Source organism: Corylus avellana, chromosome ca3 (assembly GCF_901000735.1).
Source record: "Corylus avellana chromosome ca3, CavTom2PMs-1.0".
Taxonomy (NCBI): Eukaryota; Viridiplantae; Streptophyta; class Magnoliopsida; order Fagales; family Betulaceae; genus Corylus; species Corylus avellana.
In genome coordinates, this window is record NC_081543.1 from 5,726,841 (window position 1) to 5,750,351 (window position 23,511).

Here is a 23,511-nt window from a genome sequence, read left to right on the forward strand (position 1 = left end):
AAGATCGAACTTTTTCCATAACCAGTTGCCTCCTGCACTTTCACCTCACAAGTGACAAGGTACTTTTTACCAGATTGAATTTACAGAAGACAGTACATTAGTATAAACTACAAACAGATTGACATTCAATTTGCAACTTCAATCTGGTAACAACACAAGCAAGCAGAGTAAGAGAGAAGAACCGAAATCCTTTTTGACATTTCTTGAATGTGTATAATTTGGTAAATAATCAAATGAAGAAACAACCAAATTTCTACTCAGCAGCCTATATTTTGTTTATGTTACAATTACACTAAAGAGAAAGCCGCCCGTCTTCTAGTATCTCTTTCTCAACCTGACACCTATACAACACCTTTCATGACGGGTTCCTATCAAAATCTCAACTACAAGGAACATAAAAATGACTAACTTTTATGTTACATGAGAAAGAATGACTTCTAAAGGAAAGGTTAGAGCTTTGTACAAGGTTTCATGGTACAGTTGGACTATGTGCTTTACAATCCCCAAGGCATCTGCTCTGGCGCCCAAAAAAATTATGCCAAATGAATGGTGTGAAAGTGGAAACCAATTCAGTAACGAAAAACTGACCCAAGATTACAGAATTCCTTCTCAAAATGGTGCTGGAGGGGCCAAATCCAACCACCTCCATAGCAGTTGCCCTATATGGAGTACCGTACCTCCGCTTCTCTGTCGCTGATAGCAACCGCCCAATGTTTGTCAAAATTTGGTCTGTCAGCGAGATATCTAATGTGATTGATTAGTGAACCATGACCATCTGATTGAAAATCATCCAATCAATGCATATGTTCAGCTAAGACTTTTGCAGAGTTGAAGGTCTGCAGGCCTCGAGGAACACTTGAGCCTCCTCATTTAAAGCACAATGGAAGGCTTACTGTTGCACCAATACTGAAGCTAGGCCTCTGACAGTCCAAAAAAGCTGTGTCCTTGGCCATCATCTAGTCAGCAACATTGGGGCAGAGCTCAGCTGTGTGGCAGAAGCTCAATTTCCTACGCAGGGATACTCAATCTTCTCTTATCTTGCCGCCTTCCGTGTAAGATTAATGCCCTTCGCCTTCTCCATATCGGCCTCCTTCTCGGCTTTCTTCTTCTCCAATTCGGTCTGTTTGCAGTTCTCTTCATGTGCTTTCCGAAACAACCTTACAAAGTTTAGGAGAGTCGCCGTGACTGCATATATTAATGCAGCATCAGTTTAAGCATTACCACATAAAACTAACAAATAATGAGGCACCACATTTATTTTAATTCTCTGAATGATGGGTCAAGATTAACTTGTACCAAAATATGACACATAACAAATTGAGTTTCCATTACGTTGATATTTTTCCACCATGTATAATTTGAACTTCATTTTTATATGTGTATATATTACCGATGTATGTCATATGTATGTATTTATGGAAAGCTCCCCCTTTCTCTTAGAAACACCCATTCCCCCCTTCTTTTCTTAGAAGAGAAAGAACAGTAGGAATACAAGAAAAATAGAAAGAATAAAAAATAAAATAAAAAGATCTCTGTATGTAAAAACACAAACTAGACTACAATAATCGGAGGATGATGAAACTTGATTCCATCTCATTGTCCTCTCCTATGTCTTCTTCCTTACTTTTTCACTGTGACTACTAAAGTTTCTTCGAGCAATTTCAATTAAATCGTTGTTCTTACATCTTTTTCTAGTCTTTAAACACTTTTTCTATATCTTTCCCTCGTTTCCATGAGAAATCTTCTTTACAAAAATGGCATTTCCAGAGGATGCATTATGGCCTCAACTTTCAGATACTGCCTAATGGCCCCGAACATGAGTGCATGTAGTACAACAGAAAAAAATTCAAGAAAGATGTAAATTTCCAAGGGACATCCAAGCCATACAATCATTTAATTCCATTGAAGGCAGCATCCAAACCCTATCTAGCCAAAAATTAGACATCAAGTCAGTAGGAGATAAGTATGGATCATTCAACTTTTTCTATTAGAAAAAGACCAATAAGTACCAATAGGACTAATTGATCACATGCACATCGATTAGACTTATTCGAAACTTCTTAACAAAAGGTAAGACTTGCCCATACTTTTTATAATCAATAAATATGTAGATGTTATATCCATAACTTACCCTGCTCAAATGGGCAACGGGCAGGATCCTCACCGAAATACAGTGCAAGTGCATCTGCATTTCTACCCTGTTCACCAAAGAACGATAATAGAAGACACGACTTCACTTCATTAGAAAATGTGTCAAAGTTGTTGATATCATCATAAAAAAAATAGTTGATATCATATTAACATACCACCACAGAGTATAGATTTGTTACAGATGCCACCTCTGTCTCAGCAACGCCAATGAATTCTTTCAATGTCTAGAATAAAATACAGAAATTGTTAGGGAAGTATACAGAAACATGAGAAATTCAGCGAAAAAAGTTGGTGCATATTCCGTGGAAAATGGAAAATCAACGAATAATCTCTTTCAGGTCATGATGTCATTGGAAGGACTTTCTAAGGGGCAATAAAATACCGCATCGTTAAATGTTTCATAATAAAGACCAATATCCCCCAAATATTATAACACATCTATATCTAAAACTTCACTGTGCATTAAATGCCAGACAAAATAAATGCATTCAATCACAAGAGTGTCTTTGATAACCTAATCTATTTTTGATCTGTAAATAAATTCAGTAGGCAGAGAATACACAGGAAAATAAGCATATCTATTCACTGCAAACACAATAATATAATTGAGACACAGCCCCTCTGAAAAATCAGCCCAAATGCAGACACCATACCTAGCAACAACAAAAAAAAAAAAGAAAAAAGAAGCAAAGTGACATTCTTGGAGAAGGGTGTAGTTCATATAGATGGATGGCCTTTTGGCCAGTGATAAGGAACACTGAAATGAAGAGGCTACGTATGTTCAAAGTGGCTGCAAGCATGTATGAATTGTGTCTGTGTTGATTAAATCATATGTAAAATAGCACTTATAGAATCAAAGAGTAATAAATGATATTGTAATTAATTTAACAACAATTCTCGCTATATAAGTTTCTCTGAAACTTTCGTAATTTCCTAAATTCTTAGTACACAAACATGAATATCCAGGGACATAGAGACTGCAGTCAATTGGCACTGCAAGTAACCTTCCTAAAAGAGCTTAACCAAAAAGGGAACCACATAAGAGTCAAATTTTACCATATTAAGAACTGTCCCATAAATCTAATAGTGACTTGATATTTCTAATAGCCTGCAATACAACTAAAATTCAACATTCCTCAATTTGTCTCTTAATTACCCAACTTTATGCCATGAATAAATTTCCTTCATATGTATTCCGCACTTTTAAAGTGTAGTATGAGGAATTAAAATTCAAGAACTTCTTTAGAAATCAAAAGCAAAGAAGAAGAAAAAAAGGTTCTTTTTACCAAAAAAAATTAAGCCAACATTTTTTTTCTTTTGACAAGTAAATAAGGTAAGTCAAAGTCATAATTGAGACCAGGTAGCTGATGTGAAAAATTATGTCAAGCCGACAAATGCAAACAGTCAAAAATATAACTAAAACGAATAGATAACAAAATTGTTAATCTAAATTTAGAATGTGGCAAAATAAAGTGTATCAAGAAACAGTAACTATGAAGAATAAAATAGTTGACAAAAAAGACTACACCTTACGGAAAACTTCAGATACAGGGCCATCATTTTCAGATGCAGCCAGCTCCTGCCTGACCTTCTCTAGTCCCTTGATTATAGCTTGCATTTCTTCTGCTAAAGACTTCAATTGTATCTGCAAGAAGAAAGAAAGAAAATATATATAAACATCATCCAATAATGATACTTAAGATCAGCATCAAGAAAGAGATGTTCACCTTAGTTGCAGCTTCCAGGCTAACAAACTCCAGGTGAAAATCAAGAAGTGTGGGTGAATTATCAGCCAAAATCTAAGCAGCAAGAAAACCAAATTTAAGATTTAGTATAAAAGCATAGTTGCCATTAATAAATAAAACAGAAAAAGGTATCCAGCAGTAAAGAACTTAAGTGCAGGAAAATTTGGTGAGCAAAACACAAATCTGGCTAGCAATCATCCTTACGCAAATACCAGTAGAGCAATAGTATAAGCTACCTAAAACTTTCTCATGCTTTTTGTTTTATCATTTATTATTATCAGCCTGAAAGCTCAATGAATATACATTTAAGACTGACCCAACTCAAACTGAAATAACTCGATTCATTTTAGTTCTTGGTACGGTTCTAGATTGATGTCTGACAAAATCAATTAGATTAGGTCAGCTTGCTTAAACCAACCCAACCTGAACCAGGTTGCAACCCTAAATTCAGAATAAGCACTCTTTGGGTAAGCCACAAAAAATGATATTGATATGCATAGCAAACAACAAAACTTTAGAAACCATACCTTACAAAGATAATGCATGAGTGTCATCTTACTGTTAGAAGCACGTGTATCAGTGAGCTTTAGAAGACTGTCTAACTTGAATCCAATTGCAGAACCTGTATGATTTGGGATCATTTGATAATTAAAATTAGACATAAAGGTAACAACAGAAAAAAGTTAACATCAAATCAGCTCTAAAATCTCCCATACACATTGAGGGTTTTAATAAGACATGACATGCCACCGATGCAAAGTCTGCAGAGGACCTAAAGAATATGGTACAAATCATGTAGAATCACAGAAACTATAACAAAATACCCCCTAACTACATATTCATAAACAAGTCAATTTTTTTTTCAACTTCAATTTCAAAAGTGTCACACATTCGGTGCATGAAGCATGTGCCTCTTGCAATGGAAGTTGCACAAAGACTACCATAGAAAAGTTCATTTAACACTTAACTAGGTATCACTAAATTCCAAGAAGCTTTCAAACTTCATGCTAACTAGCCATGTGTAAAATATAAGACTAGAAACAAATAAATTATCACAAAACTTTTCAAAAAAAATCTCCACTCTTCTTTCTAAAGTCGATGGTTATTTGAATCTTAAATCAGAACACAAGTTTACAAAAGTCCAGTCTATAAGTCATCAAATGGTACACAAAAAATAATAGCATACAACAGATATAATATTTGTAAATATACTGTCTTCATGATGCTTTAAACCCACATAAAATTATTTGCACTCTCCAAATAACAAACCATGGCTAATACTAATAACCTATTTATAAATTAGACTAAGCCGTGCCAACAGCGGAGAGCATTAGATAAATAATAATCTATGAGCATTTATAAACAACTTCTCTCTTCATAATTGTTTATAAGAAACTGCAGTTGTTGGTAAACACATTTGCTAATTATTCATAATGGAGTTATCAGTTATGTATAAACATCCTTAAGCAAAATAGAATGAACCATCGAATATACCAGGAACAAACAAATGATAACAAGAACTATATAACAATGAAGATCCTTACCCCTAGCAGTTCCTTGGTTCAATGTATTCCCTATCAAAAGAATAAGCTTCATAACTTCCTTCAGTTTGACAGATTTCCGGACCTAATAAACCAACAACAGAGTACCTAAGCTCAACTATTAGTATAGAAACTGCAACAGAAGGATTTGCAATCATTAGTGGCATACCTCTTCGCATGCAGAGTTCACAGTGTTCAAACTCTTTTTAAATTCTGAAATCTACATAAGAGTTCAACAATAAGACAAATAAGGCAAAAAAGAGAACTTTATGATGTTAAAAAATTTATTGAAATCAAACATTGCAGATACGACCAAACCTGAGAACTGAACTGAATCTTGAAAGAGAATACTCTTAATTTTGACTCCACACGAGGCACTTTCATGAGCTCCAAAAAGTACTACAACATTATAAGAAAAAAATAAAAAAAAAAAAAAAACATATAATATATAAGCTTTTACAATATGTCCCAACCATGCATCCAACAGAAAAGCAAATCATATAAGAGAAAGTGATGTCTTATACAATTAAATGATCGCCATATAAGAAAAACAAACAAACTTGGAAAACGTTTTAAAAAAGTTACGCTACCTCTGTTCTAAAATAGATGAGATGATCACAAATGGCACACATTTTAATGAAACAAAATAAACATAACAATTTTCCTAAAATTTCCTTAGATGGGTTCAATTTAAGGATTTTTTTTTTTACATATATTACTAATTCGTCCCAATGGGAGGACGAATGGGAGATTCAAACTAGTGGTCTTCGCTTGTCACCAGCCAATTGATCTACCCCTTGAGGTTAGGTTCAAATTTAAGGATAATATGGGAAGTGAAATGGACAACTGGACAAGTACTAATCCCATGTATTTTGTGACAGCCCAAAAAGGAAAGCACCCCATCTATTTTGGGAAGGAAGGATAAGAATAATAGTATATGGAGGCTACACTGATTTTTTTTCTTACTATAAAAAATCGAGGTTTTATACATAAACTTCTGATTTAAAGAAATTAGTATACACAGCATAATTGACATAGGCCACTAGTCATTCTATTTAATTACTACAAATTCCCACATATGAGAGAGAAGACCAACTAGAACTTCCATTGTGAGACCGCAACCCTCGCTGAGCATTTTCTCGCTGATTTAGTGAAGAGATGAGTGTTAACTACTAAATTATCGTCCAAAGGGGAGAGAGAGCAATAGAGAGTATTCAATAAATTTTACTATCAAGTAAGACAAGGCCAGATCAACTTTCAGACTAGTTACACGACTAGTAGAATGCCATAGGTACACAATAATTCAAAGATCAACAAATGGATAGCACTTATAAAAAGCACAACTAATTGCAAAATGCTCAAGATTGTGATTCAGTAACCAATAACAAATAACATAATCTGGTCAACAGAGAAACTTTTCCAGACCTGTTCACACTTTCCCAAGTTCTCCATGTCACCAGTGTAGCCCTAAATGAACAAAACAGAAAAGATCAAAATCAAACAAACAGAAGCATGATTTTAAAAAAATGGTGCGAAATTATTTACTCTAAGCACATAAACATAGCACAAAATCTCTTCAATGTGAAAAGGATTCAACAATTGCTCGAAACATAAAAGGGAATCACAATTTATGTGAAAGCATCACCTTGAGAAGTTCCATCTCCTCTTTTGTAGGACAAAACTTTATAAGATTCTCCACCTGATCAACATCTAATACTGACGCATCCATTGCAAGAACGGCAGCCTGACAATATATATATAAATAGATTTGTAACTCGTACCTATTGGAATGGTGTTCATTAAGCATATTACCAGCCCCTATTCAACCATAAAAAGAATAAAAGAAAAACAACAAAAAAGTCAGTTCCAACCACATTATTTGCACCGCAATGACACTGAAGGGATAACAGTACAGAAGATCTATTACCAGCTCCAAGTCTCACTTATCATCCACCATAATGATGTACGTCAGTCTGAGCTAACTATGCCATGCCCCTGGTCCATCCTCTAACCCACCTCATAGAGATGGAACCATCAGGATCAAATTGAGACTACTAGGATATGCAAGGATCACATAACAGCCACCTATATGTTTTCCCAAAGGCCTTGGTGTACAACTACCAACCCAAATTTTATTGTGTCCTTTGGTGGCCAAGTCCACATCTTGCATTAAAACCATTACAAAAATGTATAGCTATATTCTATCCAATATGGGCTCTTATACCATCACAAACTTAGTCTTCTGCCTTCAATACAAGCACAAGAACTTACAAAATATGCTCTGGTATTAAGAAATTAAAACAAAGGTATTCACTTACCTGGATACTAAACCCTACTGCCCACAAAGCATGTATAACAGACAAGCAAGAATAAACTGCATTAACTCTTACAAATTTGTTCCCCATGCATGTTTTGTAAGCAAAAAATCGTTTCACATCAAACGCCTTGTATCCATCTAATAGAGAAAATCATGCCTTCTTCCACAAATCAAGAAAGGAATCAAACTTCTACAAGAACATGGGCTATATAGCATACCATCATATCAGGAAGCGGCATCTTAACTTTTGTGAGCATGATTTCAGTATTGTTGGCTCTCCTCAGGTCAATCTACAATGCATAATACACAAATTTATTAAGACAGAAGAGATATGATATCAGACCATCATTTGCAAACGTGTCTCAGATTAAAGTCATCTTTAACCATCAACAGCCAGCAAGCATTGCCCAGACAAACCCAATAAGTTTTTACTAGTAAAAATTCTACCACCAAGTGGAAGGACTTCAGGCATATCTTTCCATCCAACGAGTATAGCCATTGCCACCATCCAGTGTAGGCCTTTTTTTCGTTTTCATTTTTAAAAAAAAAAAAATTATAAGAGTTGAAATTGAAATTTCACCATTTAATTCTATTTCTCAAGCATAAGAAAAGTAAGACACAAACATTATTTCTCTATAAAGGGGTTGTGGCTTACAATACACACTCTCTTCCTTTGGGTCATATGTGCATGCATACCAACAGACACAAACTCTTTATCAGGGAGGAATTTACATTTAGTATCTGATAAAAATTTGATGAAAGATCAAACCAATGGTCCTTGGACCAGATGACATCTCCCTCAGCCCCAGCTCCTAATAAACAAGGGGTCATGGGCAAAGTCATAGTTTAAATCCCAAATGGGAAGTGTGATGGGTATTTCCCTAACAACAACAACAACAAAAAGATCAAAAGTTCTTGCTACGAAGAATGGTGTACTTCAGCAAAAAATTAAGTTTAAAACTGTAGCTCTTTTCTCACAATTTGAAAGCAAAAAAGAAGCGGCTATTCGTTAATTTCCTTACGCCAAAAACCATAATTGATATTAGTTTTTCCTCTTCTTGGATTACAGCTATTTAATGATGCAATTATCTGATAGCCGAAAATTAGCTTGGATCAAGAATCAGTCAGAAATCACATTGGACTAGAACTTTTTAAGTCGATTTGAAGATCATATAAAGGTATTCAGTAGAATCAACTCACAAACTTTTTTTATTTCCAGCAACTATATTTCTATGACATCATTGAAGTTATATTAGATTACCAGGTGGACTTTGTCAGTCTTGGATCCAACAGACTTGCGTCGTCCCCCAGATTTACCTCCTGCATCAGCAGGTTTTGGAACAGTTGCAGAGAAAAGGCTCTCTAACTCTGACACGTCAAACCCTGGCGCACTAAGATAAAAGGGCGCAAATATCACTGATCGTGAAAGGAAGAATACTGAAACATATACAAAAAGGCAAAAATATGATCTTTGAAATTGAAGATATAATATTTACGAAAAAAGAACACATCAGTTATGTAATTGGTAATAAAGATCAGCAAAAGAAGTTAGATTACATTTGAGTCTCTCCATATCTTTGCAATTCTTCCCACAAACTTCCTTGCAAAGCCCTGGTTACCTTGCTCCAATGCAAAGGCTTCAAGGAGGATCTTCGAGGAGCTGTAGCACTCGCCCCCATCCCTGTAGGACGTGGAATCCCACGCCCTCTCCCTATCCCTCTCGCATCAGCTGCAGCATTTGGTCCTTTGGCACCTAATGGTGGAGGAGGAGGAGGTGCACCACCTGGGGGTCTAGGTGGAGCTGGAGGGCCAGGCGCACGAGCTCCTAGAGGAGGTGGAGGCGGTGGTGCTCCACGCAATGGGGGAGGTGGGGGAGGTGGGCCTCGACCTGTAGGAGGTGGTGGAGGAGGTGGTGCTCCACGCATAGGAGGAGGGGGCGGTGGTGGTGGTGCTCCAGGCATTGGAGGAGGTGGCGGTGGTGCTGGTGCTCCACGCATTGGAGGAGGCGGCGGCAGTGGTGCTCCATGCATTGGAGGAGGCGGCGGCGGCGGTGGCGGTGGCGCTCCACGCATTGGAGGAGGCGGCACTCTAGACATTGAAGGAGGTGGAGGCACTGCTTCACGCATTGGAGGTGGTGGCGGAGAAGTGCGCTGGAAGAGAGGAGAGGGGAGAAGCGGGGAAGGCAGGAGAAAAATAAATTGGTGGCGGATGGGGAGATGAATGAAGGTGGTGAAACCGTCAGGGGTGGTGGAAGTGGTGGAGGTGGAAGGATCGGTGGAAGGGATGCGTTCATCGGATACAGGAAGAGGGGAAGGGGAGAGGGAGGAGGTCAGGAGTGTGAACTGGCGACCGCTGGAAGCAGCGGTATCATAATTTCGAAGTCGGAAGAGGGAGGTGGGGAAACAGCAAAGCGTTTATCGGGAGGTCGGAGGTCAGGAGATCGCAGGGAGAAGTTGGATGGTGGAGGTTGGAAGGTGTGACTGCAGTGGAAAAATGGGCCGAATGGGAGGCGGAGGCGGTGGTGGTGGATGGGGCACTACTTGCCGTGGGCTAAGATGTGGTGTTTGAGTCGGTGAGGAAGAATCTGCCTCTTCAATTGGTGGAACTAATGATGGTGGGCAGGAAGCAAGTGTCTCTTGTCCAGAGTCTGAAGGCTTCACAGGATCCACCTTACAACTTGTCAAATCATTGATCACATCAGTCGAAACCACAGAGGCAGGGGTAGCAGTAATAGAAGAGGTCTTTGATTTGGAACCTCCATTAGAATCCTTCGAAGCATTACTGCCAGGAGCAGCTGGTGCAATGTTAATTCTTGATGGTGGATATGATACATGCATTGAATTAGTATAAGAGCCCTTGTTAGAAGGGATCCACCTAGATACTGCATTTGGCTTCGCTAGTTTTACATGAGCTCCTTGAGGTTCTTGCTGCTTGATCTTTTGTTTGACAACAACTGTATCTGCAGTTGGTTTTGTATTCACTGCAGCCAGCTTCCTAGGGACAGAAGGCAGTAATTTATCAGATTTTTGTCTAAGGACCTTGGAATCCAAGTTCTTCTGTGTAACATTGTTGTCTTCCATCTCTTCCAATTTTCCAGATACATCTTCAACCACTTCCTTGGTTTCAAGATTTATCTGCATATCAGCAGCAGCTACCGTGGAATGTAAATTGACACCGTCATCAACAGCAATGTCTTTCACCAAATGGAGATCAGAATGGACCCTCTCATCCAGCTTATACTTCACATCATCAACAGCAATGTCCTTCACTGCATCAATATTAGAATCCACCTTTACATCCTGTTTGGGTGTTCCTTCATCTGATGCACAGTCTTGAAATGTGTGAGGATCCAACTCCTCTTTCCAGACTTCTTTCTGAACAATATCATCCCGTGTATTGTCCTGACCCACATGATTATCATAATCCCCTTTTGCTTCTTGCGCGTCGATTACATTGCTAAAGATCTCTTCCACCTCAAAAAACTCCTCAGGTGAAGCACTTTCTGTCTCATTTCCATCTTCACTCGCTACGACTGTAGTAAGAGTAGGCACAACAGCATCAGCATCCGAAAAAAGTACCTGATACACATATAAGAATGCATTCAACTCCTACAGCTTCAGAAAAGGACATTCACAGAGAAATAACAATAACTTACCTCTGCTCTAAAGTCCTTGGGGAATTGATCCTTGGCATCCCATAGAACATCAATTTCATCACGGCTAAACAGCAGAATACTTGACCGCACAAATGCTGTGTGGAACATAACTCTAAACATCATCTCCTCACGCACAAGATCTTCATTCAAATGGATGCACTCAAGAACAACATCCCCTTGAACACGGCAATGAATATCAATTTTCACCAGCAAACACTCTGCCTGCTGTCGAAGTTCATAAGAACATTTCTATATTTGGTAAAATGAACTTTCAGTTTCAATATTGTGACTTAGAAATTACCTGTAGGTAGTTGCGCACATGTTTTTTCACCTTTGACGTCGAAAACAGAAGCTTAGAACTTCTATTAGCTGGCGTTTTAGGGTCCTGACCATAAACACGTATAACGGGCCTGCAACCTTTTCCCCCATCAAAAAGTGGAAGAACTCTAAGTATCAGACAATCCATAAATAAAGGTGTATCTGATGGAGGCCAATCAGAGCCCAAATTTCTTCTAGAGATATACTGAAGATATCTCAGCTGAGAAGGCTGTGGGTTTAAAGGAGACAGAAGATGAAGAAGTTCCTTAGGAGCTTGCTTGTAGACCATATCAAGAGTCTTCTGCTCCCCAGTGTACTGTTTCCGGTATAACAGAAGACCTGCTAGCATGAATGCAAGCACAGGCCATCCTCCTCTTTCACAGTGCATCAACAGCACATTTTGTTGCCCTTCCAGTGACAACCAGCTTTCACTCGATCGAAGGAAGTGGTGGATCATCTCCAGCGACAGCAGAGGACACCCCTCAAATTGCCGAGGGTAATCCATGACTGTCATGTCATACTGAGTCAATATATCTGAAATTTGGCTTCGCCTCTCACCTTCTCTAAAGTTAAATACCATGAAAGAAGCTTCAGGAAAGTGATCTTGTAGCTGGGCTACAATGCCACCCATGTAAACTTTATACTCATCTTCTTCCAAAACGTCCGTGGAGAAGCAACAATCAAACACTAGAAAAGAAGAAAACGGAAAGGGGACAATCAACACCCATAATTGTATATGTTCATCAAAAGTAAAATAAGTACCAGAGAAGAAACTTCAGAATTTTAAACTAAACTGACAGGAACCATCAAAGTTCAAAAGGGATAAAATCATCTAGTAAAGATAGAATATAATGGGATAAAGACTGCTCAAACATTTGTGTTCAGAAAGCTTCTCTTTTAAGAAGTACAAGCAGCTACAAATAGCCAAAAAAAAAAATCATTTCTCAAAGAAAATCTCCAGAAGATTCAAATCATGCCAGAAAATAAGCATTCAAATTTGCCCAGCAAATTCCTGCTCTTACCGAACTAAAACGAGATCCACTGTTTGAAATTGATAAAAGAAAAACGAAAGCAACGGCATGTCAGTTTCTCAAAAGGCAGTATCACATATAGCAGAAGTATCCACATTTCTCAGACCTAAGAGTCCACAGTGCCGCTATACAACAAACCAATTGATAATTTTCAGCTCCTTACTAAAGGGTGCTTTGCTCTCCTAGGCTCATTCGTCTATTCACCTTTTTCAGGTTTACTTCTTCGCTATATACATTTTCATTCCTCGTAAGTATGAATTGCTGTCAGGTTCCTCCTCTAGGCACCAGTAGATGCACAGGCAACATGAACACCATGTATGAAAGAAAATTAGAACAAATTTCAACAAGCAGGAAGCTACTTGCCCAACATTTGCTTAACCACGTAGAGAAAACTAAAGGGGTAAAAAAAAAACACCCCAAAACAAATTTCAAAAGAGAGCCCAAAAAAAACCACAATTCCACAAATTTTTCACAATGCACCGTCTCAAAATGCCATGCAACTCCCACAATGGAACTCGCAAAACCTAAGTTGCCACAAAGAATCACCAAAAACAAATGAGCAATTCCACAGCTTCGCGAAGCTGAAAGCTCGGGAATTACGCAATTGCTAGGGCATTCAGAAGCTGAAAACAAGGAAAAGAAAATTGCGGAATGGAGAAGAATTGAGGGGGTAAAACGGTACCATAGACCCTCTCGGAGATCTCGAGAAGCCGATCCGGCGGCTTCCGGTAAAAGAACCTTCTGAACAGCGCCATCGGATGGCGCTGTTTCTCCCCCGATCGGATCCAAACCGATAATTCGAATCACCGCCGAACCAACCAGATTAAAATTCGATCCCAACACAAAACCCACCAGATCTCGGAATTTCCCAATTCAATCAAGCCCAAACTGCACGGAATTCAACCCTCCAATTAACCCCAAATCCAAAACAGGCACAAAGGGTCAAATCCAGATAGAAAAAAATAAAAAATAAAAAATGAAAAAATGAAGTCCTAGCAGAATCCAATAGTAAGCGAGAATTGGGAATTGAATTCCAGGGATTTGGAAAGAGAGTGGGAAGTAACAGTACGTGGGAAATGCAGGTGGGAGGTTATGGATAATTAGGGAAATGTGAAAATCCCGTGGAATTCAGCATTTTGTCACATGGAAGAAAGAGAGAAAGAGAGAGAAAGAAGCGTAGTGGACTGAGAAGGAGAAGACTCTACCAGACCCTCATTCTCCTGCAAACAACGACGAAATTAGTAAGCTTTTGGCTTCCGATCGATTTGCAGGGGTCGTGGGCCGTGGCAGCTTCTCCCGTATTTTAAAAACAAAAAAATAATAATAAAGTTAAAAACACGAGGCAAAGAAGAAGATGTGTCGCTGTGAATTTCATCATTTGTGCCTCGTTGGGGTTTCGTATGTGTCTTTTTCCTTTTTTTTTTATTTTGTTGTTCCTTTCTTTTCCACGTAAGCTTTGATTTTGGATTTTGGTCAAGAAATTAGTAGACTAATCCGTTTGTCTTTTTGTTTATGAATTTTCCATTCATTCGCCATTGTGTTTATTGACATCGATTGATGGGGTAAATGATCTTAATCCTACCTGAAGGGATTTCTTTAATTTGATTTAACGTGTAAATCAGCTCAAATTATTTGAGCTATATATATATATATATATATCCTATATTCAATGCATCTACCAATCTGATTAGAAAATGCATCAATTGAAAAGTAGAAGGTATGAGCATTCGAGGATTTGGCTTCAGGCTTGTATTTTTATTTGTTTTTGACATATTCGCATGTGGAAGTAAAATGGAAGGATGATTCAAAGCAATCATTAACCCTTCATGAAAAGTAGTTTTTAGCCGATTAAATTACCTTCGACATTGTTTCTGTGTGATTGATATGGTCCAAAATATAACTTATTTCCAATGTATATATATATATATATATATATATATATACACGAGGGAAAGAGGAGAACGCTAGTGACTAGTGAGTTTAATAGTAACATTAATGGGCGTTTCTTTTTTTTGTGAAGATAAAAGGACAGGAATGAGACTGCCAAATAATCTTACTTTTTAGGAACCAGAAACTTCATTCCACTCTCTTGAATTTTTATTATTTTTGTAATTAATTTTAAGGTTTAAAAATTCTTAATTAAGTATATTGAACTTTAATTTTTTTGCAATGTCATCACATTCTTGTTTTTCTATTAAATCCTAACAAGGGATGTAAAAATTATCAAAAAACCGAAATTTGCAAAAACACCCACACAATAATTTTTGTAATTTTTTATTTTATTTAATAAAAAATTATTGGTATTTTGAAAATTTTGATAGGATTTAACAGGAAAAAACTTAACGAATAAGTGACATTGTAAAAAATTAGAAGTTCAATACATTAAATTAAGAGTTTTGAACTTTTGGGTAATTGCAAAAAGTTATGCAAGTTTAGGGGGTTAAGTGAATCATAACTCGACTTGTTTAATTAAAAGGGGTAGACCTGTAATGCTCTATCCTAATGACACAATATTGTTCGATTTTGACTCTTTCGAATCAAATTTTCTCGGAAGTCACCCATTATGGTATTACTCTCACATAAGCATGTTTAACTGCAGAGTTCTTATAGGTTTATGGTCCTCACGACTTTAAAACGTGTTATGTAAAAAAGGGTATGAATATACATATAAATACATCCCTCCCCATACCCCAGCGATGTTGGACGCCACAAACCCATCAACCCTAACCCGTTAATTTTGTGATAAATTCGTATCAAGTTTGCATATCATAAACGGATCAAACTCATCAACCATAACTCACTAATTTCGTGTTGAGTTCGTATCAAGTTTACAAGTTGTATTAAAAATTATCAACCGAATGCGTAATATGCATAATAAGGTCAATTTAAATCTTATGCCCACATGATGCAACCTTTTAGAGTATTCTCATCTGGCTAGACAAATGTTATTGTTGCTAACTGGAATTGGAGGGGAACCACAAATTAAGGCGGGGGCAAAATTGATTAAAAAAAAAAAAAAAACTTTTTAGGGGGTTAACAAAATATTTAAAAGGGTTTATATTATTTTTATTTTAAAAAATAAATAAATAAAGTATAAGATTTAAAGAGAAATTTTAAATTTTCGGAGGATTATTGATCTCCAAGGGCGGGACAGTTATGCTCCTAGCTAGAACGCTAAAATGGGAATGAAAATAGCTGCATCCAACTCAATAATTTATAAAAACATTTGGTGAGTTGTGAGCACTATTTACTCACCAAACGTAAAGAGAAGGCATTTTTTTAACCTCTAATATTCTATTTATTCTCAATAAATAATAAATAAATTATTGGAAGTCGATAACTAAAATAAAGAGTCGGATGCAAGCGTTTTGAAAAAATAGGTAGCTAAATTAAAAAAAAATGTGATTAAAAAAAAAAAAAAACTAAAATGAAGAGCATAATTGTTTTTCTTTTCATCTCTTAAAGCATATTTATTGAAGTGTTAATGCTCTTATTCTCTTGAATTAGGATCATCTCCAGTTCAAATAAGCTGTATTTTTTGTCATTTTAAAAAGTGAAAATAAAAAAATACTTCTCAAATATAACTAATTGAATTCTTTCTAGTTTAGAAGGACTGAAAATGATCTGTTTCTACTGTCTTTCCTAATTAGCACTAGCACTTAGGGGAGGTTAAAAACCCTATATGGGATTTTTTTTTTTTTTTTTTTTTTTTTTTAAGTTTTCTCAAAGCAAATGTGCTCCTCTCACTCACACGTTCTAACTTATGTTTATGAAACCAAAATGACACTAACAACAATCATGCAACCGAGTGAAAAACCTATTTCCGTTGAAGCAAAAAGCCAACCGTTTCGAATTGTTGTTCTCTAAGAACATGTTTAGATCTTTAAGAGTTTGTTTGAAATTACGTTTGAAAAATATAAATTTTAAATTAAAAATGACTTTTGGACAAAAGCTTTATTTTTAAGTTTTTGTCAAAAGTGCGTTTTAGCCATTTTTAGGCATTTTGGACCATTAAAAACGCTTTTAATTTTTTTACCAAACAAGTACTTTTTTCTTTAAACAAACTTTTTGAGTATTAAAAACACTTTTAGGCCTCTCAAACACAATCTCAAACAAGCCCTAAGAACATATTGAAAAAGAAGTAGTTGGTTGAGGCCTAAGGAGTCCATGAAATCACCAGCTCTTCAACCGTCTCTCAAGGCTCAAACAAAAATTCATAGTTTCATGGGCACCATCCCTATAACCTCTTCATTTCCTTAAATTTAGGAAAAATTTAAAAACAAAATTCACATGCAACACCTTTTATGTTGCTTTCCTATAGCTTGTTTTTGTAACAAAAAATGTGAGAATAAGTATGAGACTTGTATTTTATAAAGAAATAATGTTTTACTGGTATATGTTAAAATAATGATTAAGAGATTAAGTTTACTTTATTCCTATCAATTAAAACTTTTGGGATAAATGATAACTTAAGCCGCTGCTTACTGGTGCCCTTTCAAAGTTTAATTTATGTTTCCAACTTTTATTGAAATTTCTCGTGTATGCATTCTCATGCTTAGTATTCAAGATGAATTATATATATATATATTTTTTCCTTATTGATTGAGCTGAAAGGTACTAATGTGTCTAGCTTTCATGCTAAAATCTATTACAGGTTCGATCATTAATAGTATTGTACTTTGCTAGACTTATACCCCACTCTACCAAAAAATAAAAAATAAGAAGTAAGTGGTTGATTTATGGATCAGAATTCACAAGTGCTAGAAGATGGTAATGATTTAAATGTTTTTAAAATATATATATATATATATATATATATATATTGTCAACCCCTTTTTCTCGAATTGTTAAACAAAAATGACAATCAAATACAATCCCATAATTCCATTCAAAACCCGGTTAATTTTAATAATGATAACAAAATATTTTGGGGAAACGTCACAAAATTATTATAAATTTTAACGAGTTTTGAAATTATTCTCTAATATTTAAAAATTCTTAATTTTTTGCAATGTCTCTATCTGTTAGGATTTTTCAATTCTAAAATAATTTCATATTTTTGAAATTATTCTCTAATATTTAAAAATTATCCTTGTCAAAATTCTAAAATACCCAATTTTTTTATATTAAAAAAAATTACAAAGATTCAAGCATATGTATTTTTGCAAATTCTGTTAAATCTTGACCGATGAATGAATATTTGCAATTTTTTATAATAAAAAAAATATGAATATTTTGACATGATTTAACAAAAAAATCATAATAGAAATAAGAACATTACAAAAAATTAAAAGTTTTTTTTGAACATTATAAGGATAATCTCAAAATGTGTAAAAAGTTAAGGAGGTTTTATGAAGTTTTCTCAAATACTTTTCTTGTACAAAATATATATTTATTATTTAAGTAATATTTATAAATAATGCTACACTTACTCCCATTTATCTACACAACTTGTTCACACTCATAGCCATAGATGACTTTTAAAACTATCATTGGATGTGAGATAAATTTTTATTGGATTTTAATTGAATGGTAATTTAAAAAATCACTTATAAATATGAAGAAAAAAAAAATTATATATATACACGTGGCATTCCTCAATGTTACTTGTTTTCTTACCCCAATGTCCAATAATTCAGGCCTAGGGAGGAGGAACGCGCCAAAACGCAGCGTAGCATGGGGATATGATTCATTGATTTGTCTCCGTCTGTCTCGGTAATTTGCTGCGTAGGTACCACCACATTTCATCAGATGATGACATGATGTTTTTCTTTTTTGTCGTTTGCTATCGGATGCTTTTAGCCTTTTACGTTGTGGCCCACGTGGCCTCCTCAGTTGGTCAAACATCTGCCTAGTTATCTGCTGTCCAGACTCCAGAGGACCATGGACTATAGTGTTGGCGCTATCCAATCAGGTTGTGGCTAGTGTTGTAAGGGAAGGTTTGGCTCGATCTTCTCTTATCCGGTGGTTGAGAGCACCTCTGTTCCGTGGTCCACGGTGCACGGGAAATTTCCTCAAACATGCCGGGCCCTCAAGTCAATTGTATCCGTATAGCCTGTAGGAGTCTAGGAGGTGTCCCTTTTGCTTTTATATTTTGGATCATTTTAGGGCACCACTCAAAATTCTTACCCGTCCACTTAATTATAAATAGATTATCATTGCAACACCCTTTTGATTTTCACTAGATTTTACGCACTTTTTTTTTTTTTTTTCTTGTGTAATACAGGGAAAAGCAAAACAAAAATAAAAGTACAACTAAATAACCCAATCAAAATAGATTACAAGCATCTCAAAGCCTAGAAGGAAATCACTTGAGAATGCAGTCTTTTAAAGCCGTGGCCTGCTATGATAGATAAAACCATCGGGAGTAAAAAAAACCCCATAAACTTAAATCTAGTCTGACTTCCAAATAAACCAAACAAACTAAGAAATGGCAACCAATAAATGTACTTTTGGTCCTTGTATTGTTAGGTTTTGACAAATAGTTCTATAGGTTTTAAAAAATAATTAATCACTCTTTAGAGTTACCCCAAAAAATGGTCTCTACTATTAAAAAAATGAGATATGATAGAGGCTCAGTGAGCTACATCTAAGGCTCAACTTTTACTTACGTAATACAAAGTCACATATATGTCTACAAAAGTTAGGTCCTAGATAGAGCTTAGTTGAACCCCTACCATATCTAGACAAAATCTATTAATATGCTACATCATCACTAATAGTAATGTGACAAGTTTTACTTACAAATAAAAATTATCAGAAAATCAATATATATATATATATAAACCCCCGTGCTAAAGACATCAATATGTTAAAAGAAGTTTTAGGTTCTTCTTCAAACTATATCAGGTAAAGAAAGTAAACTAGATCTAGAACTCAAAGAAGAAGTGGATCTAAACAGTCTAGACATCATTTAAAATATTTGTTAAGAACAAGACAACAAAATTGAAGACTTTCTATTTCCAAATGTTTTTCTTTAACGGGTCTTTAAGTGTTATTGAATAACTATTTGTGTATCCTAGTGTGTGTCCTCCCGACTTACAAGCTTATCCGGCCTAACTGCATTGACGGCACATTGACGGCACAAAGCGTACATTCCATAGAACTCAAAGATTTTGCTAAAGATAACATCTAAAAATATACTTGTTTTACAATTTTGTTTTTTGTAATTAACAAATATATATATAAAGAAAACAAAAATAATTCACATCACGATTAACTATTTTTATTGAAAAATGATTTATGTCAATATTTTTTTCATATTTTTTCTATCTCATTTTACAAATTAATTATTAGATTTGTGGTCTCCAAATGGTAGCTCAATCGATTGTGAATCACGCATCAATCCTCATAAAGCGGAGGTCATTAGTTCGAATCTCCCATCTTCTTTTCCTTGCATGGACATATCAAAAAAACATATTAGATTTGTCGACTTATGTAAACCTTACAAATCTAATAGTTAATCTATTTAATTTATAAGATGAGATGAAAAAAATAATATTAACTCGAATAATTTCTCATTTTTATTTTAGTGTCATTAACAACAATCTTTTCATTAAAAAAAAAAAAAAACCCAACTTTGTTTTTGTCTCTGTTGACGTCGTACTCGTATTATCACCCCTTTCCCTGCAAGTTTGCAATCCAGATGCTCGGTACTCACGGATAATTCGACGAAAAATTACGAATTAATATGGTTGAAAAGGTTCTTGAAGTAAAATAATCTAAATTATTACTTAAATTAATATGGTGAATAACATTATAATCATTCATTAAAAATTAAAAATAATTGTCATTTAAAATCGCAATTTAATTATTTATTAAATTAATTTTTTTTTTAAAAATGATGCCGCATTACCCGAAATGTAAAGAGAAAATTAAATAATATTTGATATCACGTGTATCACACGTATCTTGTACTAGGGGACAAGAACGCCACCAAAAGAAGTAAAAACCCCTCTGACTCTCTGACTGTGACCGTACGATTAAGGAACCCCATAATAAATTACAGATGAAGAAATCAGAGCCACATGCATTGGGGGTGATAGACCACCACGGCATGAGATTTGATTAACACGTAAGGAGAAAGTCAGAGAGATAGACGGTCAGATGATCATCATGTAGTGCGGGGTCCACGAGATGATTGAAGCCATTCCTTGCGTGCCATGTGCAGTACTGCTAAAACCGTAGGGGCAGATGATGAGGAGATCTTTGTGATTCCAATGTGATATATTTCCGCCGCTGTAAGAATAGCATTATGCGTTTGTTGGAGTAATTATTATGGCATTCAAATTCACAATAAATTATAACAATAATAAGGCTTCCATTCAAATTTACAATAAATGATAACAATAATAAGGGTTTCATTCCTCCATATTCCTTATGGACAGCAGAGGATTCATATCTCGATTTTAAGATGTATAATTTAATGTTTTTTAAGCGGAAGGATGATAGAAACTCAATTATTTTGTTCAATTTTGGGTCAACTTTTACTTTATTTTAAAAATAAAAATAGAAAAATAAAAAAAAATATCTGAAGCAATCCTATCTATTTTTTGTCTTTCTTTTATTTGGTATTTAAAAAAAAAAATGAAAAATGGTATTTTTTTTTCTTCATAATAATGTCATTTTTTTTTTAAGAAAATGTCATTATTATGAAGAAAAATACCATTTTTCATTTGAAAAAAAAAAATACCAAATAAAAGAAAGGCCAAAAATAGATAGGGTTGCTTCAAACATTTCTTTTTATTTTTCATTTTGTTTTTTTTTCAAAAAAAAAAAAAGGCAAAATTTGGACTTATGTTGGGCAAAAAAGTTGAGAAAAAAGTTGGGCCTTTAGCATTTACCTTTTAAGTGGTAGTTTAATTGGCCAGAGACTACGTTTCATGAAACATAAATCTTTAGTTTAAATTTTTCTCTCTCCTCTTATTCGAACATATATATATATATATATATATGCAATTTAAAAATAGAGAGTTTAAAATGCATAATTTGAAAGCGTAATTTTTAAAATGCAATTAAGTGTTGGGCAAAATTATAGCTTGACATTTAAAATTGAAGTTTTTTTTTTAGGGTTTAAAATTATGCATTTCAAAAATCACAGATTTTTTACATTTTTCAAATCACAATTCCAAACAATATATTTTATGTAATTTGATTTGAAATCTTTCCTTTTTTTTTTTCTTTTTTTTTTTTTCTTTTTACGAAATTGTAATGACAAACGCGTAAAAAGTCTATTTGGGATTGCAATTTTATAAGGTACAATTTAAAAATATGAATTTTAAAATGTGCGATTTGAAAACGTGATTTTTAAAAACGTAATTAAGTGTTTGACATTTAAAATCGTAGTTTAGCATTTAAAATTGTGCATTTTCAAAAAAGCACCTCTTTACCTGTGATTTTACATTTTCAAATTGCAATTTTTTTTTTTTTTAAACGCAATTTCAAACAATTTATTTTCTCTTTAAAATTGCACTTTTTGTTCATAAAATTACAATGTCAAACACACCCAAGACGTAAAATAACATTTATAACGTACTAAAAATTCAAAGGCCTATCCTTTCAAGATCGAGTGAAATGGGGAGGTAGGATTCATTCTTTTAGATTAAATTCGGCATTTGGAGCAAAAACCAAAAACCAAAAACAAAAAGACCTTTCTTCCCACCCTCCCCTATGGAAGGTTATCCTGATGTCTTTGACAATTGGGTTCATAAAATCTCAATTAGTGGGATCAATTTTGACTGAAAATTAGCCCTTGAATAGGCTGTTTACCAAATACCAATTGATTTCCAATAATGAAGAGAAGACAATAAGAAAAATCAAAAAAATAAAATAAAAAGATGAAGGAAATGAGAGCATTAGGAACCAAAATGGACATAATTTTTTTTCTCTGGTAGTGACATAATGGCCCAATATTGTCTCCTTTTCCACTGTATCATCACATTCATGGAGCCAGCCTTCCAATGATTCAATTTACAAAATCACCCTTGCATAATTGCCCATCATCTCATTCCACAAATTAATATGCCTTTTTTCTGAATTAATCCAATGTATCATCATCCCTGATAGTACTCTTGTGCCTGTTCTCATTCATTGATGCTTGCTTGCTAACCATTGATGTCGATTGATTATGTTTTGTTTTCTTTGATTCCCATAATACTTGGTGTTTAACTCTTTCTATATAATGAGCATCTAGATCATGAATGTTTGAAATCGATCCATATTATGTAAGTAGACATTGCTTTTGCTAATTCGAATCGAAGGGTGATATAAAATCAGTCTATTTCTGCCATCATTTCGTCATAATTAAAACCTCCAGCCTTGTAATAAGGTTACTATCATCAATATCTTCACTATTCTCAATAAAAAAACCCTTAACTTGTTGTCCAAAAACTTGTTCAAAAATATAAATAGACCACAACAAATGCTGCAATCTGCCATGACATATAACATAATTATTTATAAATATTTGGAAAAGTTTGAACAAACCAAAGTATTACAAGTAAAGTCCCTTAATATCACAACTTGTAAAGAATTGTATTACACAATCAAATTCAAATAAACACATAATTCATTAAATAAAGAAACCATAATATTTATTTGTAAATGCATATAATCTCTAAATTAACCTCATAGTACTTGGGCTCTTTTGGTTTTGATTACTAACCCTAACTAAGAAATTAGAAAAATACCCAATAACATAATAAACCCCAAAATTAAACTCATGTCCTAGAATACTAAATTACAGAAATATTAT

General features: G+C 34.8%; 1 protein-coding gene across 1 annotated transcript; it reads right to left on the minus strand.

Moving 5' to 3' along the window:
- Positions 1-168: 168 nt before the first annotated feature.
- Positions 169-14,088, minus strand: LOC132173996 (formin-like protein 20). The gene is made up of 18 exons (XM_059585713.1): positions 13,441-14,088; positions 11,711-12,414; positions 11,410-11,631; positions 10,236-11,332; positions 9,312-10,106; positions 9,016-9,145; positions 7,973-8,044; positions 7,083-7,181; positions 6,863-6,904; positions 5,756-5,836; positions 5,607-5,657; positions 5,441-5,522; positions 4,424-4,518; positions 3,879-3,950; positions 3,680-3,796; positions 2,307-2,375; positions 2,132-2,198; positions 169-1,185 (listed from the first exon to the last, which is right to left on the minus strand). Exons 1-18 carry the CDS (start codon positions 13,511-13,513, stop codon positions 1,034-1,036), a joined length of 4,020 nt encoding a protein of 1,339 aa, XP_059441696.1. The 5' UTR covers positions 13,514-14,088; the 3' UTR covers positions 169-1,033.
- Positions 14,089-23,511: the final 9,423 nt, after the last annotated feature.

Excerpts from the sequence above, each read along its gene's own strand:
- LOC132173996 (XM_059585713.1), bottom strand. The coding sequence starts at position 13,513 with ATGGCGCTGTTCAGAAGGTTCTTTTACCGGAAGCCGCCGGATCGGCTT. Across the intron at positions 5,837-6,862 it reads ACTTGGGAAAGTGTGAACAG|TACTTTTTGGAGCTCATGAA; the intron begins GTCTGGAAAAGT and ends ATAATGTTGTAG. Across the intron at positions 3,797-3,878 it reads GCCTGGAAGCTGCAACTAAG|ATACAATTGAAGTCTTTAGC; the intron begins GTGAACATCTCT and ends TTCTTCTTGCAG.